This window comes from Cervus elaphus, chromosome 9 (assembly GCF_910594005.1).
Source record: "Cervus elaphus chromosome 9, mCerEla1.1, whole genome shotgun sequence".
Taxonomy (NCBI): Eukaryota; Metazoa; Chordata; class Mammalia; order Artiodactyla; family Cervidae; genus Cervus; species Cervus elaphus.
In genome coordinates, this window is record NC_057823.1 from 90,677,084 (window position 1) to 90,696,407 (window position 19,324).

The 19,324-nt window shown below is 36.8% G+C and overlaps 1 protein-coding gene across 5 annotated transcripts; it reads right to left on the bottom strand.

Annotated features, from left to right (window-relative positions):
* Positions 1–476: 476 nt before the first annotated feature.
* Positions 477–14,594, bottom strand: ARRDC3 (arrestin domain containing 3). Of its 5 annotated transcripts, none has more exons than XM_043913587.1 (8): positions 14,082–14,594; positions 10,018–10,099; positions 7,972–8,119; positions 6,850–6,952; positions 6,245–6,501; positions 5,754–5,916; positions 5,328–5,482; positions 477–3,224 (listed from the first exon to the last, which is right to left on the bottom strand). In XM_043913587.1, exons 1-8 carry the CDS (start codon positions 14,359–14,361, stop codon positions 3,168–3,170), a joined length of 1,245 nt encoding a protein of 414 aa, XP_043769522.1. In that variant the 5' UTR covers positions 14,362–14,594; the 3' UTR covers positions 477–3,167. The 5 variants fall into 5 exon arrangements, with proteins under 5 accessions (XP_043769522.1, XP_043769524.1, XP_043769526.1 ...); XM_043913589.1 differs by lacking the exon at positions 14,082–14,594 and adding an exon at positions 10,208–11,328; XM_043913591.1 differs by lacking the exon at positions 7,972–8,119 and having other exon boundaries at positions 14,082–14,122.
* Positions 14,595–19,324: the final 4,730 nt, after the last annotated feature.

Sequence of the window (19,324 nt, forward strand, 5' to 3'; positions counted from 1 at the left end):
AAATACTAAAAACTTGGGACACATCAGAGAGAGGAATTAGTACCTGAAAAGTGAAAACAGCTGGTTCAGTTTGGTTCATATATACATGGAAACATCTATCAAACTTCTAAATTTTATAAAAAAAGCATCTATCACTTAATGAATTAAGTAAAACAATGATAATTTATATTAAAAATTCCTCTACGCCTCTCAAGATCTAGAAACAATTCTTATCCAGCATGGCTTAAAATAAGAATTTAATTGTAGTCTTTTTTTTTTTTTTTTAACTTTTCGGCCATGCCACATGGCTTGGAGGATCTCAGTTTTTCGACTAGGGTTGAACCTGGGCCACGGCATTGAAAGAGCCTAATTCTAACCACTAGACCACCATGGAACTCCCTAATTGTAGTCTTAATAGTGTATGCATGTATGATGAGTTACTGAAATGATTCAAATTCAAATAAATCTCCAAACAATTTTATAAAAAAGAAAAAAAAAAAAAAAAGAAACACTTTTATTTTCCACAAGGAAGAGCAATAGGAAAAATTAAATCATTTCCCACATGTTGTTTTCTTAAAACAGCCTACAAGGACATATTCAGCACCAAATAAAAAAGAAGAAAAAAAGATAATTACAAACAGCCATAGAATATAATCTATAAAGCAAACATTTAATATTGCACTTCATTTTGCTAACATTTTGGATTTTACTTTCCCTAATTGAAAAATCAGGAATCTATCTTTGAATACTGGAATACACCTGTGAAGCTCACATCTTGTATCAAGAATTGACCAATATTTAGAAAAGAGTAATGCCTCTAAGTAAGAAAGTAAAGGAATAATGGGGGAAATAAAACTTTATTTGATAAAGTTTTATATATTTAAAATTGTATCACATTTTGTGATCCAGTGCCAATTATTAGAATATTGGTCATTCTTTTCTCATGTGTTATTTATAAGAGTACATGGTGATAAGTATTCCAACGCTATGCATATCAACAATTGTTCCCTAGTCAGTTAGACGTAAGAAGAGACAAAAGAAAAGGGATTTTCTGACAATCCCCCCCCCTCCAACCCCCAACGAAAATAAAACCACCAAATGCCCTTTATGCCAAATATTCCATTAGCTTCTTTTGAGGGGGACATTCACAAAATGATTTAACAACAATAAAAAAATATTTCACCCCCATTTCCTTATTATCTAGTATTAGTTTGCTACGGGAGCCCAAACCCTTTAACCGAATCACTTAAAACGCGATTCATTTTTACATGGGCTTTCTTCACCCTGTCAGCATTTTTCAAACATGAATTGTCTTCCATGTTTTCTTAAAGGCCACTTATGGAAAAGCCTATTTGTTTTGTATGAAGCTTTAAGACAGTATTTAACCAGGTCAAGCACCAAGCCAGAGTTACTATTATTTTCAGCCACTTTATTAACTGTGGGATTAAATGGCAGGATAGATGTAAGACCCATTTCACACATATGTTGCAACATCAGAGATGCCGATTTTCATTTAAAAAAACACAAAAAAACAAAAAACAAAGCTGAAATCCTTCTAAAATAAAGACATTCAGTACACTTGGTACCTTGGAAAATGCAGTTTTAAGGGTCTTCATGAATGCTGGTATATTTATGAGTCAACTGTAAATTATCTTTCATACATTCTGTAATTTACTGATGTGATCATTCTTCATAACTATATATACTCAAAGTGAATGATTTCTCTTGTTTAGCAAAATCTTCTTTAGGTTATGGAAAAACATACTTTTGTTTAAAAAAAAAAACCCAGAAAAATATAAAAGTTACTATTTCAACAAATAGTCTAGTATTTGTAATTTTGACATTCTATACTTTTATAATATACTGGGGCTTTCAAGCTGTCAAGCTTGAGCAGGACAGGAAATGTATAAAATGAGCTCTCTCATAATCTGAACATACATATTCCTGCTCATGGAAATACCCTGCACCAGCAAAAATGATTTCCAACATATGTGTTTTGGAGGTAATTAAGTAACTCTGTATAAAAATAAATGCACTATCTCCTCCTTTCCAGTGACTGGAAAACTCCCATACTTTTAAAATAATAATAAAAAATAACAATAACTTGTAAGAGCAACAGCCCTTAACTCTTTGCTGGTGCCTGCCATACTGCCTATTTTGACTCCATTTCTCAGCTCTGCTAGCTTCTTCTTATATGTAATGATAAGAAGGGAATGCGGGTGGGTTATCACTTTTGTGTATGTCCCTTTTCCAAATTTCCCTCTCCAAAAAGCCAACCAAACAAAAAAATAACTCAACAGTGCAACAAAACACAAATAGCATTCCAACAGTTTGGCAAGTGATGCGTTCACCTGAGATTAAGTGATTTTAGGCAGTCAGTAACAAAATGCTGCTTTGCTGTAATAGTAGAAAGGCAACAAATTCCTAAAAGAAACCAAGAAGGTATACAATCTTGACAAAGTCTCTTATTAGCTTCCTCCTCTTATCTCTTTTCCCACATATCTGTTGCTTATCTACCACAGTAGGCTGCAAACATACAGCAAGAAGGATTGGCTTGAAGGCATTTGATGTTTGTAAATAAATCCACAATAGGATCCAAGCTGAAGAGGTGATACATGGTCAGCCTAGTAGGACAATTCTGAGCATGTGCATACGCAGGTAAAGTCCAGGCTATATTAAATAATAAAAAAAAAAATGTCAGTGCATTTTTTTTTCATGTTAAAGTTTCTTTCAAATCTTTCTTTTGTTCCTTGTTGTGCTCACCACAAACAAGTTTTAAAAGAGTATCAAGAGTCTGGCATAAATGGAAAAAAAAAGCTGTAGTGACATTGAACCGCACAATGTAAGCATTGAGCATGTGCAAATTTTCAAATCAAAAGAAGGAAATCATCCCTCTTTACAACGTGGTGTCTTGACACGTATGACCATAGGCTAAGAAGACTGCTCTTAGTATGTGCCAGTTTTAAAGGAGAAAAGCTTAGATCTTCAAGCATGTTGGAGCAGTCCCAGAATGTTGCTGTAGGCTTCTAAAGCGTGATCACTGGTTGTTTCATGTTTGCCATTTTTCTGGGCAAAAGCTATTCCACTTCCTCTGAAAACATGTCTCCAAGATACTTCTCTGTCCTCAGCCGGGAAGGGAAGAGATACAGTTCGGAACCCACATCAACTTGATTTAACCAAGTATTCCTTCAGCGAGAGGGGCAAGATGGTCTATCATCGGCTGACTGATCAGGATTTGGATCAATCTAGAAAGGGAAAAAAACAAATACAAAAACCTCAAAACCGAAGTTAACTGATAGCTTTTAGTAAGGATGTAGCAAACAGGCTAATGTTTTGAATGCTGTAATCAGAAATCTGATTACATTGAGAAATGTAATCAGAATGAACATAAAGGGCTTGTATGGGGAAGAAAGAGGATTAGTATCATTTATGAAGTACTTGCTATTCAATTACTAGATTAACAACTACATTGTAAAGGTATGCCAGGATAGTTTTATTTGACAAAAGCTAAAGGTAATATTTTATCAGATAACAGGAGCTTTATTCAGCATTTAATAGAACTTAAGAGGACTTAAAATATATACTGGCCAACATTTTCATAGCAATGATTTTCTCCTGTAAAGTTTCCATTTCATCCTGTTACAAAAAAGTCAACTGATGTTTTCCCTAGGCTTTGGGAAGAATGTAGTTGTGTAAACAATGTTCTTGGTGCTTACTTGAGGTGATAGCTCATAAGAGTAAAGCCCCAGAGAGGGCCTAGGAATACAGTGTGTATCAAGAAATAAGAATGATGAACCCAAATGCTCCAGAGGCATCCCATTTTGCCTCTTTCTGTAATGACTTTCATATGCACTTACACTTTTCTTTTTAATGACTATCCTTTAAAGAAAAAAAAAATTCAAAATAGCTTTAATACAATTGAGAACTCCCCCATCCCTAAATGTGGCTAGATATTAAACAATTAAATCATATCCTGAACTAATTTAGGCTTTTAAAAGTTTTATATTCTTTTAATTAGCTTTAGTTCATTTTAAAAGAAGGTAGAATTTTATGACAAATTGCTTAAAAGTGGATACTTAAGACTGCCATTCTTTAAAAATGCCTGTTGTACAACTAGGAAGCCTCAGATCAAATCACAAACGAGAGACTTAATAAGCAAGACAGAAATGACAAAATAAAAATGTAGTGACAGTATTTCTAAAAAGTGGGAGGATACTTTTAGCATTTAATGAAAAATTTCATGAACTGAAATAGTGAAACAAAAAAACTATGTCCAAACAAGAATTTGCAGAGAACAGAACAGATTTTGGAACATCCTATAATCAATGAATACAGTGGATTTCATATTAATCACATCCAAAGGAAAACTGACTCTTCTAGTCATGCTATTAAGGGGGAAAAAAAAATAAAAGCAACTTGTTGAAGAGTGAAACAATCCTCTTGTATCTTTCTTGGGAGTAGTATTTCACTGCAAAATAGCTGTCTAAACTATAGCAATCAAAAAGCAAAAGCTGATTCTAATGATTTAAAAAATTATCTGGTAATATATTGTTATCAAGGCCAATTCTAGAAGTCTCTTACAATGCATATTACATATATGCATATATATATATATTCTGAAGTATCCTGAAATTGCTGGATTTCTTCCCAACTCCTTTCCTTTGCGTATATTTTTCTTCCTGCCTGGAATATTCTACATTTGAGAAAACTTACTTTTTAAGAATCAGCTTAACAATCACCTTCTTAGGGAAGCCCCTCCTGATTCTCAAGACCCAATAAGCTGCTCCTTAAATGAACTGTGCATTCCTATCACGTTGTTATGTAATATTTTGCTTCTAAGTTTGTTTTTTTCTCACCAGTCTATACGCTTCTCCCAAATAAGGGCCATGTTTTATTCATGTAAGTGCTCAGTTACTTGAGACGAATAAAAATAATCTAACAGTGTAGGAATGCTGTTTAAGTACGTTACTGCAAATGTTATTTTCCCCTATCACTGAGAATGTTGAAATACGAAAATTAAAAAGGATGACGAGTAAGACAAATTCTAGCTATTTAATCAATGGTTGCAAATGCTAGTTCTACAGATGCTTTAAAATATTTATTCCTTTAACTAGCATGTTACAAGCATGGGGTTAGATCATTATCTTTATTTAGCCAATAATGTAAGAGACCAGTCCAATGTCTGGGTGAGACTGTATTGACAATCTTGACCTAACTTTTAATCTGTTGTTCAAAATTATTTATTTCTCTCTTACTATGATATCAAAACCTAATTGTATTTTCAGAAACTCTGCAATACTGCTTACTAAAGAGTCAGCCCATTTTGTACTTGAGGGTGTGATGCTTACTTCTGAATAAAGGGGTGGCGGCAAGAAACGAAACTCTTGAATATATGCAAACAGCGGTCCTTGAAGTGCTCTCTCAAAGTCATCACAAGCACTTGCTGGTGCAAGATTGTTCCGTCTTTGTTCCTCTGTTACCACTTCTGCATAGCTGGGTGGTGCTGAAGGAAAAAGATACACGCAATTCGAACAGCATGTTCTTATGCATGTCAAAATACACAGAATAGAAGGTATTAAAAAGGAATGTCAGAGTAAAATAATAATCATCTGTCTTGTGATTAAAACTAGGGGGATATACATTTTAAACCTAACATTAGGGGCACACCCCACTCTTCAATACAGACAAATTTTATCTAATCGTAAAATATCAGAAGCAAAATTATTTTCTTGCAAATACCAGATTAAGCTTAGATAACATTATCAAATTATTACCTTCAGGTCTTTCAGGTAGGGATAAACCAAGCCAGTTCATATTCATGCTACACTGACTGCTTACACTTGAGGTTCTGCTTCCAAATGGATGTAGAGGAATGGTACCAATGACAAGTGGCAAATTAAGAAATAAATCCATAGCTCCAGGAATATCCACATATACCTAAACAATGAAAAGAAAGGTTTAGAATGCCAAGTACTATTTCTTTTTTAAAAACAAATAACCCAATCTATTGTCATCTGAGGCCCTCATTTACTTCATTTTTTAATGATATACTTGAAAAGTTTCTCCATTATGTACACTATTATATGGTGCACTGACCTCAGGTAAAATTAGAAATTATAGTCCAAGTTATACAAAGAATTACATATACCTATATATATCATATATGGAATAAAAAAAATCATATTCTAGATATGACAAAAATGATACCCTTATGACATTAAGACTTCAAAAAACATCCACGCCAAACCCTTAAATCTGTACGTACCATTAGTGAATATTCCACACGGATTATACTACAGTCGAGGATGGAGGGAGAGACTGGTGGAATTTTCAGCAACTTGCCATTCCACGTCTCTGTCTTTCCAGACGATAAGGATTCTCCACGCAAGTTAGCCACAAGCTGTTTGACTTCCTTCATTTTCCCTTTGGCATAGAAGGCCTGTGTTTGGTAAATGGCTGCCTTTGGCACCACCATTCGGGAAGAGCAGTTCTCAATCTCAGCAAATATCTGAATTGATTCACCTACATGAAAAAAAATACATATATATCTACTGTTAAAAACCAACTAACCAACCCCCAAACAAATGTAGATTCTTGAACTAAAGTTTGCAAGTTCAGTGAACCATGTGGATTAAGAAGCCACCCTAAGAGCGGCAAGTAACTTCTAAAAATCAACTATACATTTACAGCAGCTATTTAAAAAACAAGACTACATCCCAATTTACAAAAGGAAACTGGATAAGCACAATTTATGACAGTTTACCAAAGAATACTGTATCATCTTTGCATTTAGTAGAAAAAAATGTAAATTCATGCACAAAAGTTAAATGAAGAAAGATCAGTCTTAGTGGGAGTCCACCTCATACATACCTGGCGTATAGCCCTTCCTTTCGATCTTGGCACTTAAGGATATGGGGCCTGAGGTACAGAACCAGCAACAGAGAGTCTTTTCTTTTGTGCCTGCTTGGGGTGACTGTAAGATATAAATTTAGAGAAAAAGATCAAGGTATGAATTGAGACAGGAATAAAATTTTTAAAATACAATCCTCAATTCCTGAATAATTTAACATTAAAAGCAATGTTGCTTCTTTTTCTGTAGCAAATATACTTTTCCATTAACCAAAAGCTTTTGATTTATACTGGTATTTCTGTCTTTATACAAGTTTCCATTCAATTAAAGAAAAAAGGGTTTAACGTATTTCATAAACATAGTTTTAGCACGCACTACATACACAGTAATTAAAAACCAACTTAAAAAAAAAGGAAAAAACAAAACAAAAAAACCCTTTCCACATTCTATTTAAACTGCCTTTATTAAAAAAAAAAAGAGGCAGTTTCAGAAAGCAACTTGGTTATAATCTCAAATGATAACATCTTTGAGAATGTAAAACCCAGAATAAAAAAAAAAGAAAATTCATTTGTAAGATTGATTCTTACTTGTGTAAAGATGTTATTATTTGTTTAAACCAAGTAAAGTTTCTGAATTCAAATTTGAAACTTGTGAAAAAATACAATTAAAAAAGATTTTCTTTAAAACAGAATTTAAGTTTTTTCATGAAAATAATAATCTCCCCATGATTTGACAACTATCCCTGTATTGGAGTAATGCAATGTAGTACAAATTTTAGATTATAATATTTTCAAGGTAAGTGATATTATTATAGTAATAATCGATATTACTGTTCCTTTTCCACTACAACTATCCAGGGAACAGATTTACTTTTGTTACTTTTGTTATCTTCTGGGTTAAGAGATATTTCATACCAAATATTGGTCTTATTTTAAATATTTACTTAAATTTATTACAATATCAGAAAATATGAGCATATTCTGCATTAATTGGTATTGCTCTTCACTGTAGTTTGGAAAACATTTATGTAATTTAAAAATAAAGTTACTACTTAAAAATTGTAAAGAATACATAGTTTAGGCAATTATTCTTTAGTATTTATATGCCAAAAACAGAGAATGAAGAATTCAGTCAATTCTTACCAGTAATGAAGGAGTGTTGATATCTATATGCTCAAAGACTGTAAATTCCTTCTTTAATTTTACTGGTAGAAGCCAAGGCCTGTGCAATTCGGCTTTCACCCAATAGCGCACACTGCCATGTCGGCCTTCGAATGAGGTAGCAAGTGGTCTGTGCAGAATATAAAGATCATATATTAATCTTACACCTCTTTTTAATTAACTGTACAGTAGGTCAGCATAGGAGTGTTAATGTATTATATGTTTATACACCAATGGGGTATCGAAGGCATAATTTATATTTCCAAAGGGATAAGTCATTGGGGGGGTAAAAAAACCTTCCAAATAATAATAATTGTCAAATATTGCAGAAATTTGGTTAAAAAAAAGCCAGAAGAATACAATTGCTTTAAACTAAGAAGAGGCTACTTTTAATGCTGGTGGCAAAATTATCAAAGTCTGGAAATGAACATTTTTGAAAACATCAAGACTTCAGTTTAAAAATAAAATTAAGAATGGTTTAACTATTTCTCTTGAGAAATTCTAGACTCTGGTTAAACATTCAGATCAAACTCCCTATGGTGCTCCATTTTTCATTAGCTAAAAATTACTATTTCCTATTATAGCAACTAATTAAGATCCAGAAAAGGTCTGGAATAATCATTATGGCTTCAAAAGCTTTTTACATTTCATTAAGTCCACTGATCTCTCAAAAAATGCTTTCCCGCTTCCTAATTTACTTATGTTCTAACTCTTTTTGGCCATGTTTTCTAACTACATTATAGACTTCAAAAAGAATTTCTGTTGACCTGTATCAAAAGAATTAGAATTCTTTTTCAACTCTCAGATTGTATTAATTGTGGAAGATTTTGGTTTAGTAAATTTAGTCTCCTTTCCATAATTTCATCAGAAAAATGCACAAGGTTCATTTATTTACAAGGTAGAGTGCTAGTTTTCTTGAGGCGTAGTGGTGTTTACTTTTTGTTTTACATTTTGGACTTCTGCATTAATTTGTATAGCACAGAGAAATAAAATGCAGGATCTATGCAAGACTTCTACAGTTTATTTTAAATGACTGTGGTTTACTGAAAGAATAAAAAAATATATATATATTATCTTCATCCTTTGAAAATATTCAGGCCCAATTGTATTAGCCCTATTGTATTTACAAACTTAAAATATTTCTCTTATAAAGTAATTAGGGTATTACATTAAAATTATTCTTAGCAATATGATAAATACTCTGAAAAAATACTCCTTATAAACTCTATCCACATATAGTAAGTACTAGAATTAAAGAACACACAGAATTATGTACATTTGGCACTTGACAAAATCTTCTGTAATGCAAGTTTATCTTTCAGAACAAACATTACAAGTACCACTTTGCATGCTTTAATATCTGTTAAGGCATTATTTTAAAAACTGCTTTTTGTATAATTTCCAGATCTAATACCTTATGATTACATTATGAATATTTTACTTTCCTTCTTCCTTTCATACTATATTCCAGACCTTACTTTAAGATATCTCTGATCGACATTTCCTTTTAAGTTTAGGTCACAAGATCTCCTGTGACATTCTTAATAGCTCCTTGCACAGAAGCTAATGAATTCATATCCGAAACACACATTACTTCTCAAGTTAGGATATTCCTAATTATTTTGACCTTCTTTGCTTACCGCTGTTGGTAAGCATCGGTAGAAAGCATAGAACACTTAATTTTTATAAACTACTAAATGACAGACTTGATATGTTCTCTTTTTTCAGCTAATGCTGATGGTAAACTATTAAGTGTTTACCATTTGACTAGCACCTTCCAGTTCACTTTAAATGAAATACTTTAAAAGACCATATAAATTCTGAGAGTACTAAGAATTGAGGTTTGCTTTCTATAATTTTGCCACTCTAGATTAAAATATAGCTTCCTTTTTTTAGTACATTGTTTTCCTCTAGCAAGTTTCAGTAATGAAAAGGGTTTTTTTAAAAAACTAAAAATATTTAAATGTACAATGTTTCATTTTAAAAGAAAGGATGTTTATGAAAAATGCCTGTTAACAAAATACTTACGTCTGTGGAAGCTCGAAGCTGAATGCATATTCATGCCTTCCTGAATGAATAGTGTTGAAGCCTTCTTCGGAATTATCGTCATCTAAAACAAACAGAAAAGGAAAACAAAAAATTTATTAATAAACCTTCACACTCTCTTCGCGGTGTCAGAACTTTAAAGATGCTCACATAGTTAAGTAAGGCCACAAACTTTGGAGTGAGAGATCTGAATTCTAATTCCAACTTCATCACTTCCTCTTGGTAAAATAAAAGTCCTGTCTTCAGCTGGTTCATCTGTAGAATGGGGATAATTAATATTTATACCCCATAGGTGATTTTTTTTAACGGAAAACAACCTAAACTGCAAAGCATCTACATCTAATACACTACAGCCTAACATAAAACTCAGACCTTGTATCTCATACTAAGATGTTACCTTTGTCTTCAACTACTTACTTAAATTTATCCTAATAAGCCTATATATAAAACGAGAACTACTCCGTAAACCTTTTAAAAAATGTCAGTTTTGATACAGAAAATGTGAATGTGAAAACTCTAAAACGATTAGAAAACTGTCAAGTAGATGTTGGGAGTTAAAAAAAAAAAAAGGAACAGTGATTTTAATGTCGGTTTCATAGTCAAAAATAAAAATTCTTACTGAATCTAAAATTATGACCTCAGTCTGTCCTAATACCTAAAAATTCGCATATATACAAGATGTACCTTAGATTTACAATGTGCATGCTTAACGGGAAAAAACAGGTCATACATCCTTGAAAAACGAAGATAAGGATGTTCCCCAATGCTAGAAAAAAACAGGATGACCTTTAAGTTTACTTCCAATTTCTTTTGAACAAATAGGTGATTTTTCAAAATATCTCAAAAATAAACACAGGGAAATATGGGAGGGGGTTCTGGATTCTTAACATGCTTTTCTGAAGTGTTCTAACTAGGTAATTTAATTACATAAACGTCTACTAGTGCAGTTTCCTCGGTGTAGAAACCTTTATCATTAACTAGACTACCAGAAACGGCTTTTATCATTTAACTTTCCCTTAAAAGAGTAATAAATAAACACAAAAAACATGACGCTTCCCTCAGAGGGGGAAAAAAGGTGCCTATATGTGGATACTTTTTATTCAATAACCATCACGACTCAGTCTTCCGCCAGCAGTATTTTTTTTCTTCTCCCCCCACCCCCGTGCAAATTCTCTCTCTGGGATTTCGGCCCTGAAAACCGGCTGATGAGTTGGGGGCCATTTAAAACCGCTCCCTCCTGAAGGCGCCCAAAGTTTGCCTCCCAGTGTCTCCTTTTTTTCCCTTCTCGCTCCCTTTTTGTGCCAGCTCAGCAGTCTCATTGAGGCGAGCGGCGGCGGCGGCCGCGCCGTGGTAAACAAGTGCCGGGCTGTCAATCAAGAACTAGACCGGAGCAGGAGAGGACCGGCCTAAACCGGCGCGAGCAGATCCCAGCCGGCCCGCCCGCGCGCCGCCGCCGCCGCCCGCGCGCCCCGCTATACATACGGCATATGTCGCGCGGCGCTCGCACTCGCGCTCGCACAGCCTAACCTGCTGGCGGCGGGGGGGGGGAGGGGGGCGGGGCCAGCGCGCTGCAGCGCTTCCGCTTTACACGCCCCAGCCGGTGACCGGTTCGATCTGGCTCGGGCCACCCTGACACCTTTACATTTGCGGCAAAGGAAATGGGGGCGGGGGCGTCGAATAGACGCAAAAGCTCGGTGGTGGTGGTGGGGGAACAATGGCGGGGGTGGTGATGGCAGGGAAGACTCGCCAAGGTACCCCCCCTCCCCCAACCCTGCCTTCGATGTTCCTGTCACTTTCCCGTCCCGGCGGCTCGCTCTCCTCTCAGGGCAAATCAAGGTAGCCCGTCTGGTGACTGCAGAGACCGGGCAACGTGCTTTTGTTTTAGCTAGGAGCGGGGACAACGGTCAAAGGAGCTGCCTAACAACTTCCACCTGAAAAACCTAGAAAATGGGGTCCGGCTAACCCGGCCCACCCAACTTCACCCATGAACAGAGAACTGTCAGCTAAAAAGTTGCGCCCAGGGCCGCCTGGAAGGCTTGCCTCTCCTTTCTGTTGAAACCTGAAGTCGTCCCTTTCCAGGTCTGCAAGCGGGGTGAGGTGGGGGGGTGGGGGAGAGAATGGTATGTGACAGGAGCCCCGTGCGCTTCCAGAAGCCCGGGCGGGGGCGGCGGCTCAAGAGGGACCTTTACCGGCGCACGCCGGTTCCAAGCCTCGCCCCAGCCGGCGAGCCCTCACTCCCCACCCGCCTGCGCCCAGTCCAATCAGAGCCTGGCATCGCCTTAGCAACAGGCTAACAAACCCGGCTCCGCCTATCGCCGGCCGCCCGGGGCGGGGCCTCAGATACCAGGCTAGTTTGAGAGGTCCCAGTTCTAAAGTCATTGAAACTCTTCCAAGCCGAAGAGCTCGTCCATGCTTGAAGGGGTTGAGGGGTGTCCCGTGGGACGGGTGGGGGGGTGGGGTGTGGGGCAACACAGTGTTCTTCACTATAAAACCGTGGCGCAAGCAATGAAATTTGTGTTTGTCCCCGTAAGTCGTATTATTATTCTACTTTTACCCCACTGCACACCTCAACTCCTTTAAAACCTGTTTCTTCTAACCCATCTTAAAAAAAGCTACCAGTCTAGGAAAGATCAAATACAAACTCCTGGGCATCCTGTTCAACCAATACCAGGACTGTCATTAGGCAGTTCCATTTCTTATGACTGTCACTGTTTGGAGAGACTAACTAGAAATTATTTCAGGATGCAAATGATCTGTGTAACTGAAAACGCAATTAAAAGACTAATTTAATCTGAATACTTTAAAAATAAAGCGTTCATGCTGTAACTCAAAGCACCCTACGTTTCCACACTTGCCTTAGTTCAATCAGCACTTCCTCATGAGTATGTATTTTTTAATTTAAAAAAAGGTTAAAAATGTGCTCTATTTTTTGAAAAATCGTCAACATTCGAACTAAATACTGCATTAAAAAGGAGAAGCACAAAATTACATAACCAGTTTTCACATTATATTCTTCTTGGGCTAGGAATTAAGTCATCGCCACCACCTGACGCGTGTAACCAATCTGCTGAGAGCAGAACAAGCGCCCCTCCTCACCACCCCCCAGAACTGGTCCGAAACAGGATTGAACCGCTTCTAACAAAGGGTGGAAACTTAGAAAAACAAGCTTAGAGTCTCCTATATTTCCACAATGTAACCATTTAAACAATAGATTGGAAATCTCAGGACCCCCTTTCCCTTTGACAACCCTTTATCTTCCTTTTCTAACCAAAAATCAAACCCAATGAGCCGAATACTTTTCAATTCCATTTGACTGGCAGGGGTTTCATTGAATCCACGTTCCAAAGTTAGGCATGATGCTCGGAAAAGAAAATTTCTGACCCTAACGGCTTCTAAAACTGATTTTTAACACATCATCATGATAGGTGCTGTCCTTTAAAATAGAGAACGCCTGATGTAAATTTCTGAAGGAATTGGAAAGAATAGGGAAAAAACACGTGGGGTGTTGATACCATATGTCAAAATAAGCCACAGAAACCCTTTATCAAAGAACTACGGTCAATTCTTTAAAAGTCTTTTGCGTGTCAGTATTAAAAAATGAAATACACCTATTAACCCACTTTAAAGTGTTATTTCTTCATTGAAGCTTAGTTTTTAAGATCTCAGGTTGCAGCGTATAAGGCAAAAATCTAATATTGGACTGCAGCTTTTAGCAATTCATTTGAAAACATATAAGTAAAATTACTGAATCGGTTTTAATTTATATGTAAGGTTGAAATGGATTCCAAATGCGTATGGCACAAACCAAGCCGGGTATAGAGGTAGTTGAATAAGTGCAGTTTGCAGTCACTTTGCAGATGCCTGCATGCGTTACGGCTTAACACACGATGAATGTCAAGGAGAATCCAAATCTTCTAACTTTGCTAACCTTTATCAAACTGCTATATGTTTCTAGGAGCAGGATTAGATTAATTCAGAAAAATCGAAAAGGTACTTTCCAAAGAAAGGTCTAATAACTTCTTAACAATGTTAGAAAAAAAACTTACCTCTTTCGTGTCCAATTAAGATGTCTTTATGGTTGAAATATTCTACTTCTTCAGTGTAATTCTGTGTATAGGCAGTATTGGAGCCGGCGTTTCTCGATTCGGTCCAGCGTACTTTCGCATGTCCTCTTGCATGAATTTTAAGAGATTTTACTCTGATTTCCCCCGTAACTTCTAAATTCACCCTTCCTGAGACTGTATCCCCACTAGAATACACAGGGACATTGCTGTCATTAAGACAGTCAAAGCTTATTGTCAAACTCTTTACCTTTCCCAGCACCATGTTTATAACAAAATCTATAAAAAATATAATGTAAGACAAAAAAAGTCAAGATCACATATACGATGTGATCCTCACTTAACACTGATCGATGTCTTTGCCGTGCAAAAAGCTTGCAGGCAGATCAGCGATTCTTTACAAATAGTTCATTGAGATTTCTTAAAAAGTCAGGGCAGCACAGAGGCTGTTGGCTGCTCCGCGCTCCTGCGAGTCTCAGTGGTCTCCTTACAAAGACGGGCGGCTGGAAGCTGCCAGCTCACTTTAAGAGGAGCTTTGTGAAAAACAACCCCGGTGCGCATGCGCACGCCGCGGCTGCTGTCGGCCCTCCCAGCGCGCCCCCTCCCGCGCCCGGCTCGCTCCCTGGCTCTTTTGCTCGCTCGCGGGTACAGTAGGTGTAAGCCACGGGAGGAAGACACTGGGGCTGCCGGGAGGCTGAACCAGACTTCTCTGCATTGTGGCCTCCTATTGGTAGGCAGGCTACCGTAAACCCTCGATGTGCTAGCCGGAGTCCCTTACCGAGCACACTCTAGTAGAAAGATGATGGCCGAGGGGGCCACCGGGGGACAAGGTTTGGGTGGGGAGCTGTTTGCAAAGGCCAGTAACGATAAAACTGCTGAGTGACCGGCCCGAAGCGTGCGTTCCCGGCACTGCAGAGTTTTGCCCACTGCCTGGATGGGAGGAAAAAGTGATGTGTGTAGAGAGATGGGGGAAGGGGAGAAACCGGTTGGGCAAGGGCTGGTCGCTGAGCATAATCTTAACGAATTTCAAAAGAAAATGTAATAAAAACCAGAGAAGAGATAATGTTCAGTAGACAAGAGCATTCTTGGCTTGGGTTTTTTTAAAAAAAGACCAGTGCCTTGTAGGCAGGGTGGAAATGACCCAGTCGAAACCTTAAAAGAGATTGCAATGAGTAAGGAAGAGAAGCATCTATAATTTAATCATTATATTTTGCTTTCTCCTCCATCTCTTAATTTGATAGCAATGAAAAACAGCCAAGATGTCTGCTTGATGACACCAGGGGAAAAAGGTTTGACCACTTCCTCGAAGGTAGAAGCCATCCTTTTTTTGAGACACCACCTACAGCTAGATTTGCGGGGTATGACATGATTGCAATTCCTGTGTCCAGAGGGTTAAGAATAGGATTTGGCCTAAAAAAGTACCACCTTATAAAAGGCAGCATGACATAGTGTTTTAGCTGACACAGTGTTTACAGCAGCGTTGAAAAATAATTGTTACAAGTTAGTGAAGCCCAGAGGATGGTGTTTTTTTTTTTTTTTTTAAAAAGAATGATTTGTTATATAACTAGGACTTAATTCTGTGAAGCTTTAATTTTAATTTTCAGCTTTGGACTGTTCAACATAATAATTCACATAATACATCTATCTTAAGGGCAAGTACGTTTGTCTGTTGAGAATGTTTTGGTAACAAATTGGAGTGCTTTGGTGTATCACACTGGGAAGCAAGGCTTAACAGCATAAAATTATCTAGATTGTATGGAGTCAATGAAATTACCTGTAAGAGAGAAATGGGGAGAAAAGAATATGAATCTCAAATTATGTATACATAACCAAATACTCTTTGGCAGATTTTTGTGTGTAAACCACTTTAAATTATTTTGTGCAGTGTATTTAGATAGGATGAAGCTCTAAATCATGACCTGTTGGGCTCATTGGTCTTGCTGTTGTTTTTTTTTTAATCCAGAAACTAAATTTTATTTGTTGCCTTTAGTTGAAAGGCAGCATTTTGGAGTCAAGAGCATTAATAAATTGCTTACATGGAATATAAATATGCAAACTATTTTGACAGTTAATAGGCTGGACATTTATCTCCGATAGAGCTTAGATGGTTTTGCTTAAAACTATGAATTCGTGTATTTCAGTGGTGGGGAGGAGGAGTAGTCTTTTTTCCCTCTTGGATGACACCTGGTGGCTTTTCTAGTTGTTCAAGTACTTGGGATCTTGTACTGGCCTTGATAACTGATACTATTTGGGTTTTTCTTGCCACCTAGTGGTAAAAGTGGGGAATTTGTGTTAGCTTAGCAGTAAAGTCAAACTGTATATCTAGTGTTCAGATGACTTTGGGCGCAGATTTAAAAGTGAAGTTTATGGTGAGGCCCTTAGTACCAAAGTTATTTTAATTTATTAAGGGCCGGTGAACAATGGTTGAATTCTTCAGAATTTTTAGTAAAATTTCTCCTTTACTAAAACCTCTTTACTCTTTACTAAAATCTCTCTTTAGTTGGAGTATAACTTATTTCTGAAAAAATAAGTCAGCTGTTTAAATTAAGACAACTAGAATTCCATTTAACCAAAAAGAATTCTGAAGAATTGTATTTTGTAAAATTGTTTTAGCCCATTAAATGATTCAATCCTGTCATTATATTACATTATTCCTTCTGTGTGACGCTTTTAGGATATTACAAATCATTCTCGTCATTATTTTTCTGCTTCTCTCTATTTTCTTTTTACAGTGTCTTCCTAAATGCTTTAGTAACTGACAAGTTGCAAAGAAATTCTTACCCCTATCACTTTGACTCAAGGTCCTACTCACTTACCCTAATTATAACCTTTATTCTCTTTGGATTCAGTCATGTGATTATTTCTTAAACACCTAAACTTGAGTTTACTTTTTGAGTTTTGTTTTCCTCCTCCTGTTTATTCAAGCTATAAAACCATCGGGAACAAACAACAAATGAACAACTCTGGCACCTCTTAATCCCTGCTTGTGTTTTCATTTCTGTGAAAACACTTGGACTAAGTTTTAATGTTTTGTCTCCTGACTTTTATAACCTTCCCCTTTTAAGACCCCTCATCTCAATATCTACCCTTTGGACAGCTTGAAATGTTGTACTGTAGCCTTTGTCTCAGGCTTCTGGACTTGCTGCACTGGGCCCTAATTGTGTTTTGTGTTACATTTAAGCTATTCATCTTTACCATCAAGACTCTTTCCCACTGCACCCTGGCCAAGTCTCATATGCCATCTCCTCCTACTCTGCTAACTCTCTTTACTCCTGTCAAGTGCATCTTCTGTTCGCACTGTTAACTTGTCTCACAGTTGCCGAAATAGAGTTACAGGCTGCTTTTCTGTGCCCAGGAAAACATCCCACTGCTGTGTTGTCTCCTTTCCCTTCCTCTAACCCCTCTACTAGATTCACTCGGAACAGCTGAGTAAAATTCTGACTAGGCAGAATAACCAGTTCCTCCTCCCCCTTTTATAGCTTCTTCTGAACTTGTGTAGGAGTCTCTTCTTATGGTATTTATTTCTTGGATTTTTTTTTTTTTTTTGCCTGGCTTCATGGCGTGTGGGATCTTAGTTCCCTGACCAGAGATTGAACCTGTGTGCCCTACATTGGAAGCATGGAGTCTTAACCACTGGGCCACCAGGGAAGTCCCTTCTTGGATTTTAAATTCCATGGCTGTTCCACTTTACTGTGTAAAGTTTTAAACTCAAGCTCAACAACTGTGTCAATAATAGACAAATGATAATTGCTTTTAAGTTATATAATATTGAGGCTATATGTCAAAATTACTGCAGAGTCTGGAGTTTTCCATGTATAATATCAAAATGCTGAGTATCATTAAAAGCAAGGCATCTCAACTGAATGTCTTGTTGTGTGGTTGTAAGAAAAACTGTATCAGCCATCAGAACCTGTTTCTTAAGGAGAAATATGAAATCCATGCTTACTCCTTATTTTATCTTACACCTGACAGACTTGAGTGCTGTAGAACTAAGGGAGATTTTGTTTGTTTGTTTTTTGAGTCTTAACTCTGCATTTCAAGATTTTGCAACTGTGGCTTAATGCTAACATCTTCAGGCTGCAACAAATTTGACTTTGATGTGGAGATCAGAGGTAAGATTTGCTATACATAGTATCAGCAAAATGAGTAAGACTTGCTTTTTATATTAGCTAATTATATGGTATGTTTGTTACATTCTTTTTACTTAATAAATGTTTTAATGTCTTATGGATTTTGTGATAAAATTCAGTACCAAATTTGGTTTCTGTTTGCCATCATTAAGAAATAGTGTGATATGTATTATGTGAATGCCATTTAATCTTATTTTTGATTTAATGTAAAATCATTCGTAAGTATTCTATTCACCCAGAGATGCCACTGTTAACATTTTGGTACATTTCCATCGAGCTGTACATCTAAAAAATAAAAGTGTTACCAGTTAAGCAATTAGAGTGCTTCTTATCAAGTACAGTTTTTAAACTTTAAAAAGAAGGAACGTAAGTGTTAGGTATAACAGCATTATAATTCGACATCTGTACACACTACAAAATAATCCCCACCACAAGTCTAGTTACCATTCATATTCATCACCATTCCCTTCCCTGTTCTTACCCACCTTCCAACTGCCTTCCCCTCTGGTAAGATCAGATCTGATCTTATCTCTGTATCTGAGTTTTTTTTCATTTTATTTTTTGGTTCACTTGTTTTTTTCTTTTTATACTCTACTTATGAGTGAAACCGTAAGATATTTGTCTTTCTTCGTTTGACTTACTTCACTTGACTTCCCAGGTGGCTCAGTGGTAAAGAACCGTCCTGCCATTGCAGGAGACTTGCAGGAGATGCAGGTTTGCTCCCTGAGTCGGGAAGATCCCGTTAAGAAAGAGATAGCAGCCCAGTCCATGTTCTTTCCTAGAGAATCCCAAGGACAGAGCAGCCTGGTGGGCTCCAGTCCATGGGGTCACAAAGAGTTGGACACGACTGAGCACTCACAGCACATATTTCACTTAGCATAATATTCTCCAGGTTCATTCAGATGGAAAACATAATATTCTCTGTCATTGCAGGTGGCTGAATTTCATTCTCATATAGCTAATTATACGCTTGCTATGTATAACACACCTTTATCCATTCATTCGTCTGTGGACACTTAGGTTGTACTCATATTTTGGCTATTATAAACAATGCTGCAGTGAACATCAGGGTACACATATGTTTTCAGGTTAGTGGTT

Bases quoted from the DNA above. Each gene is read 5' to 3' on its own strand.
- ARRDC3 (XM_043913587.1), bottom strand. From the start codon at position 14,361: ATGGTGCTGGGAAAGGTAAAGAGTTTGACAATAAGCTTTGACTGTCTT. The intron at 10,100-14,081 runs GTAAGTTTTTTT...TGTTTGTTTTAG, and splicing joins CTTAATTGGACACGAAAGAG to ATGACGATAATTCCGAAGAA. The intron at 5,917-6,244 runs GTACGTACAGAT...TTCATTGTTTAG, and splicing joins GTGTGGAATATTCACTAATG to GTATATGTGGATATTCCTGG.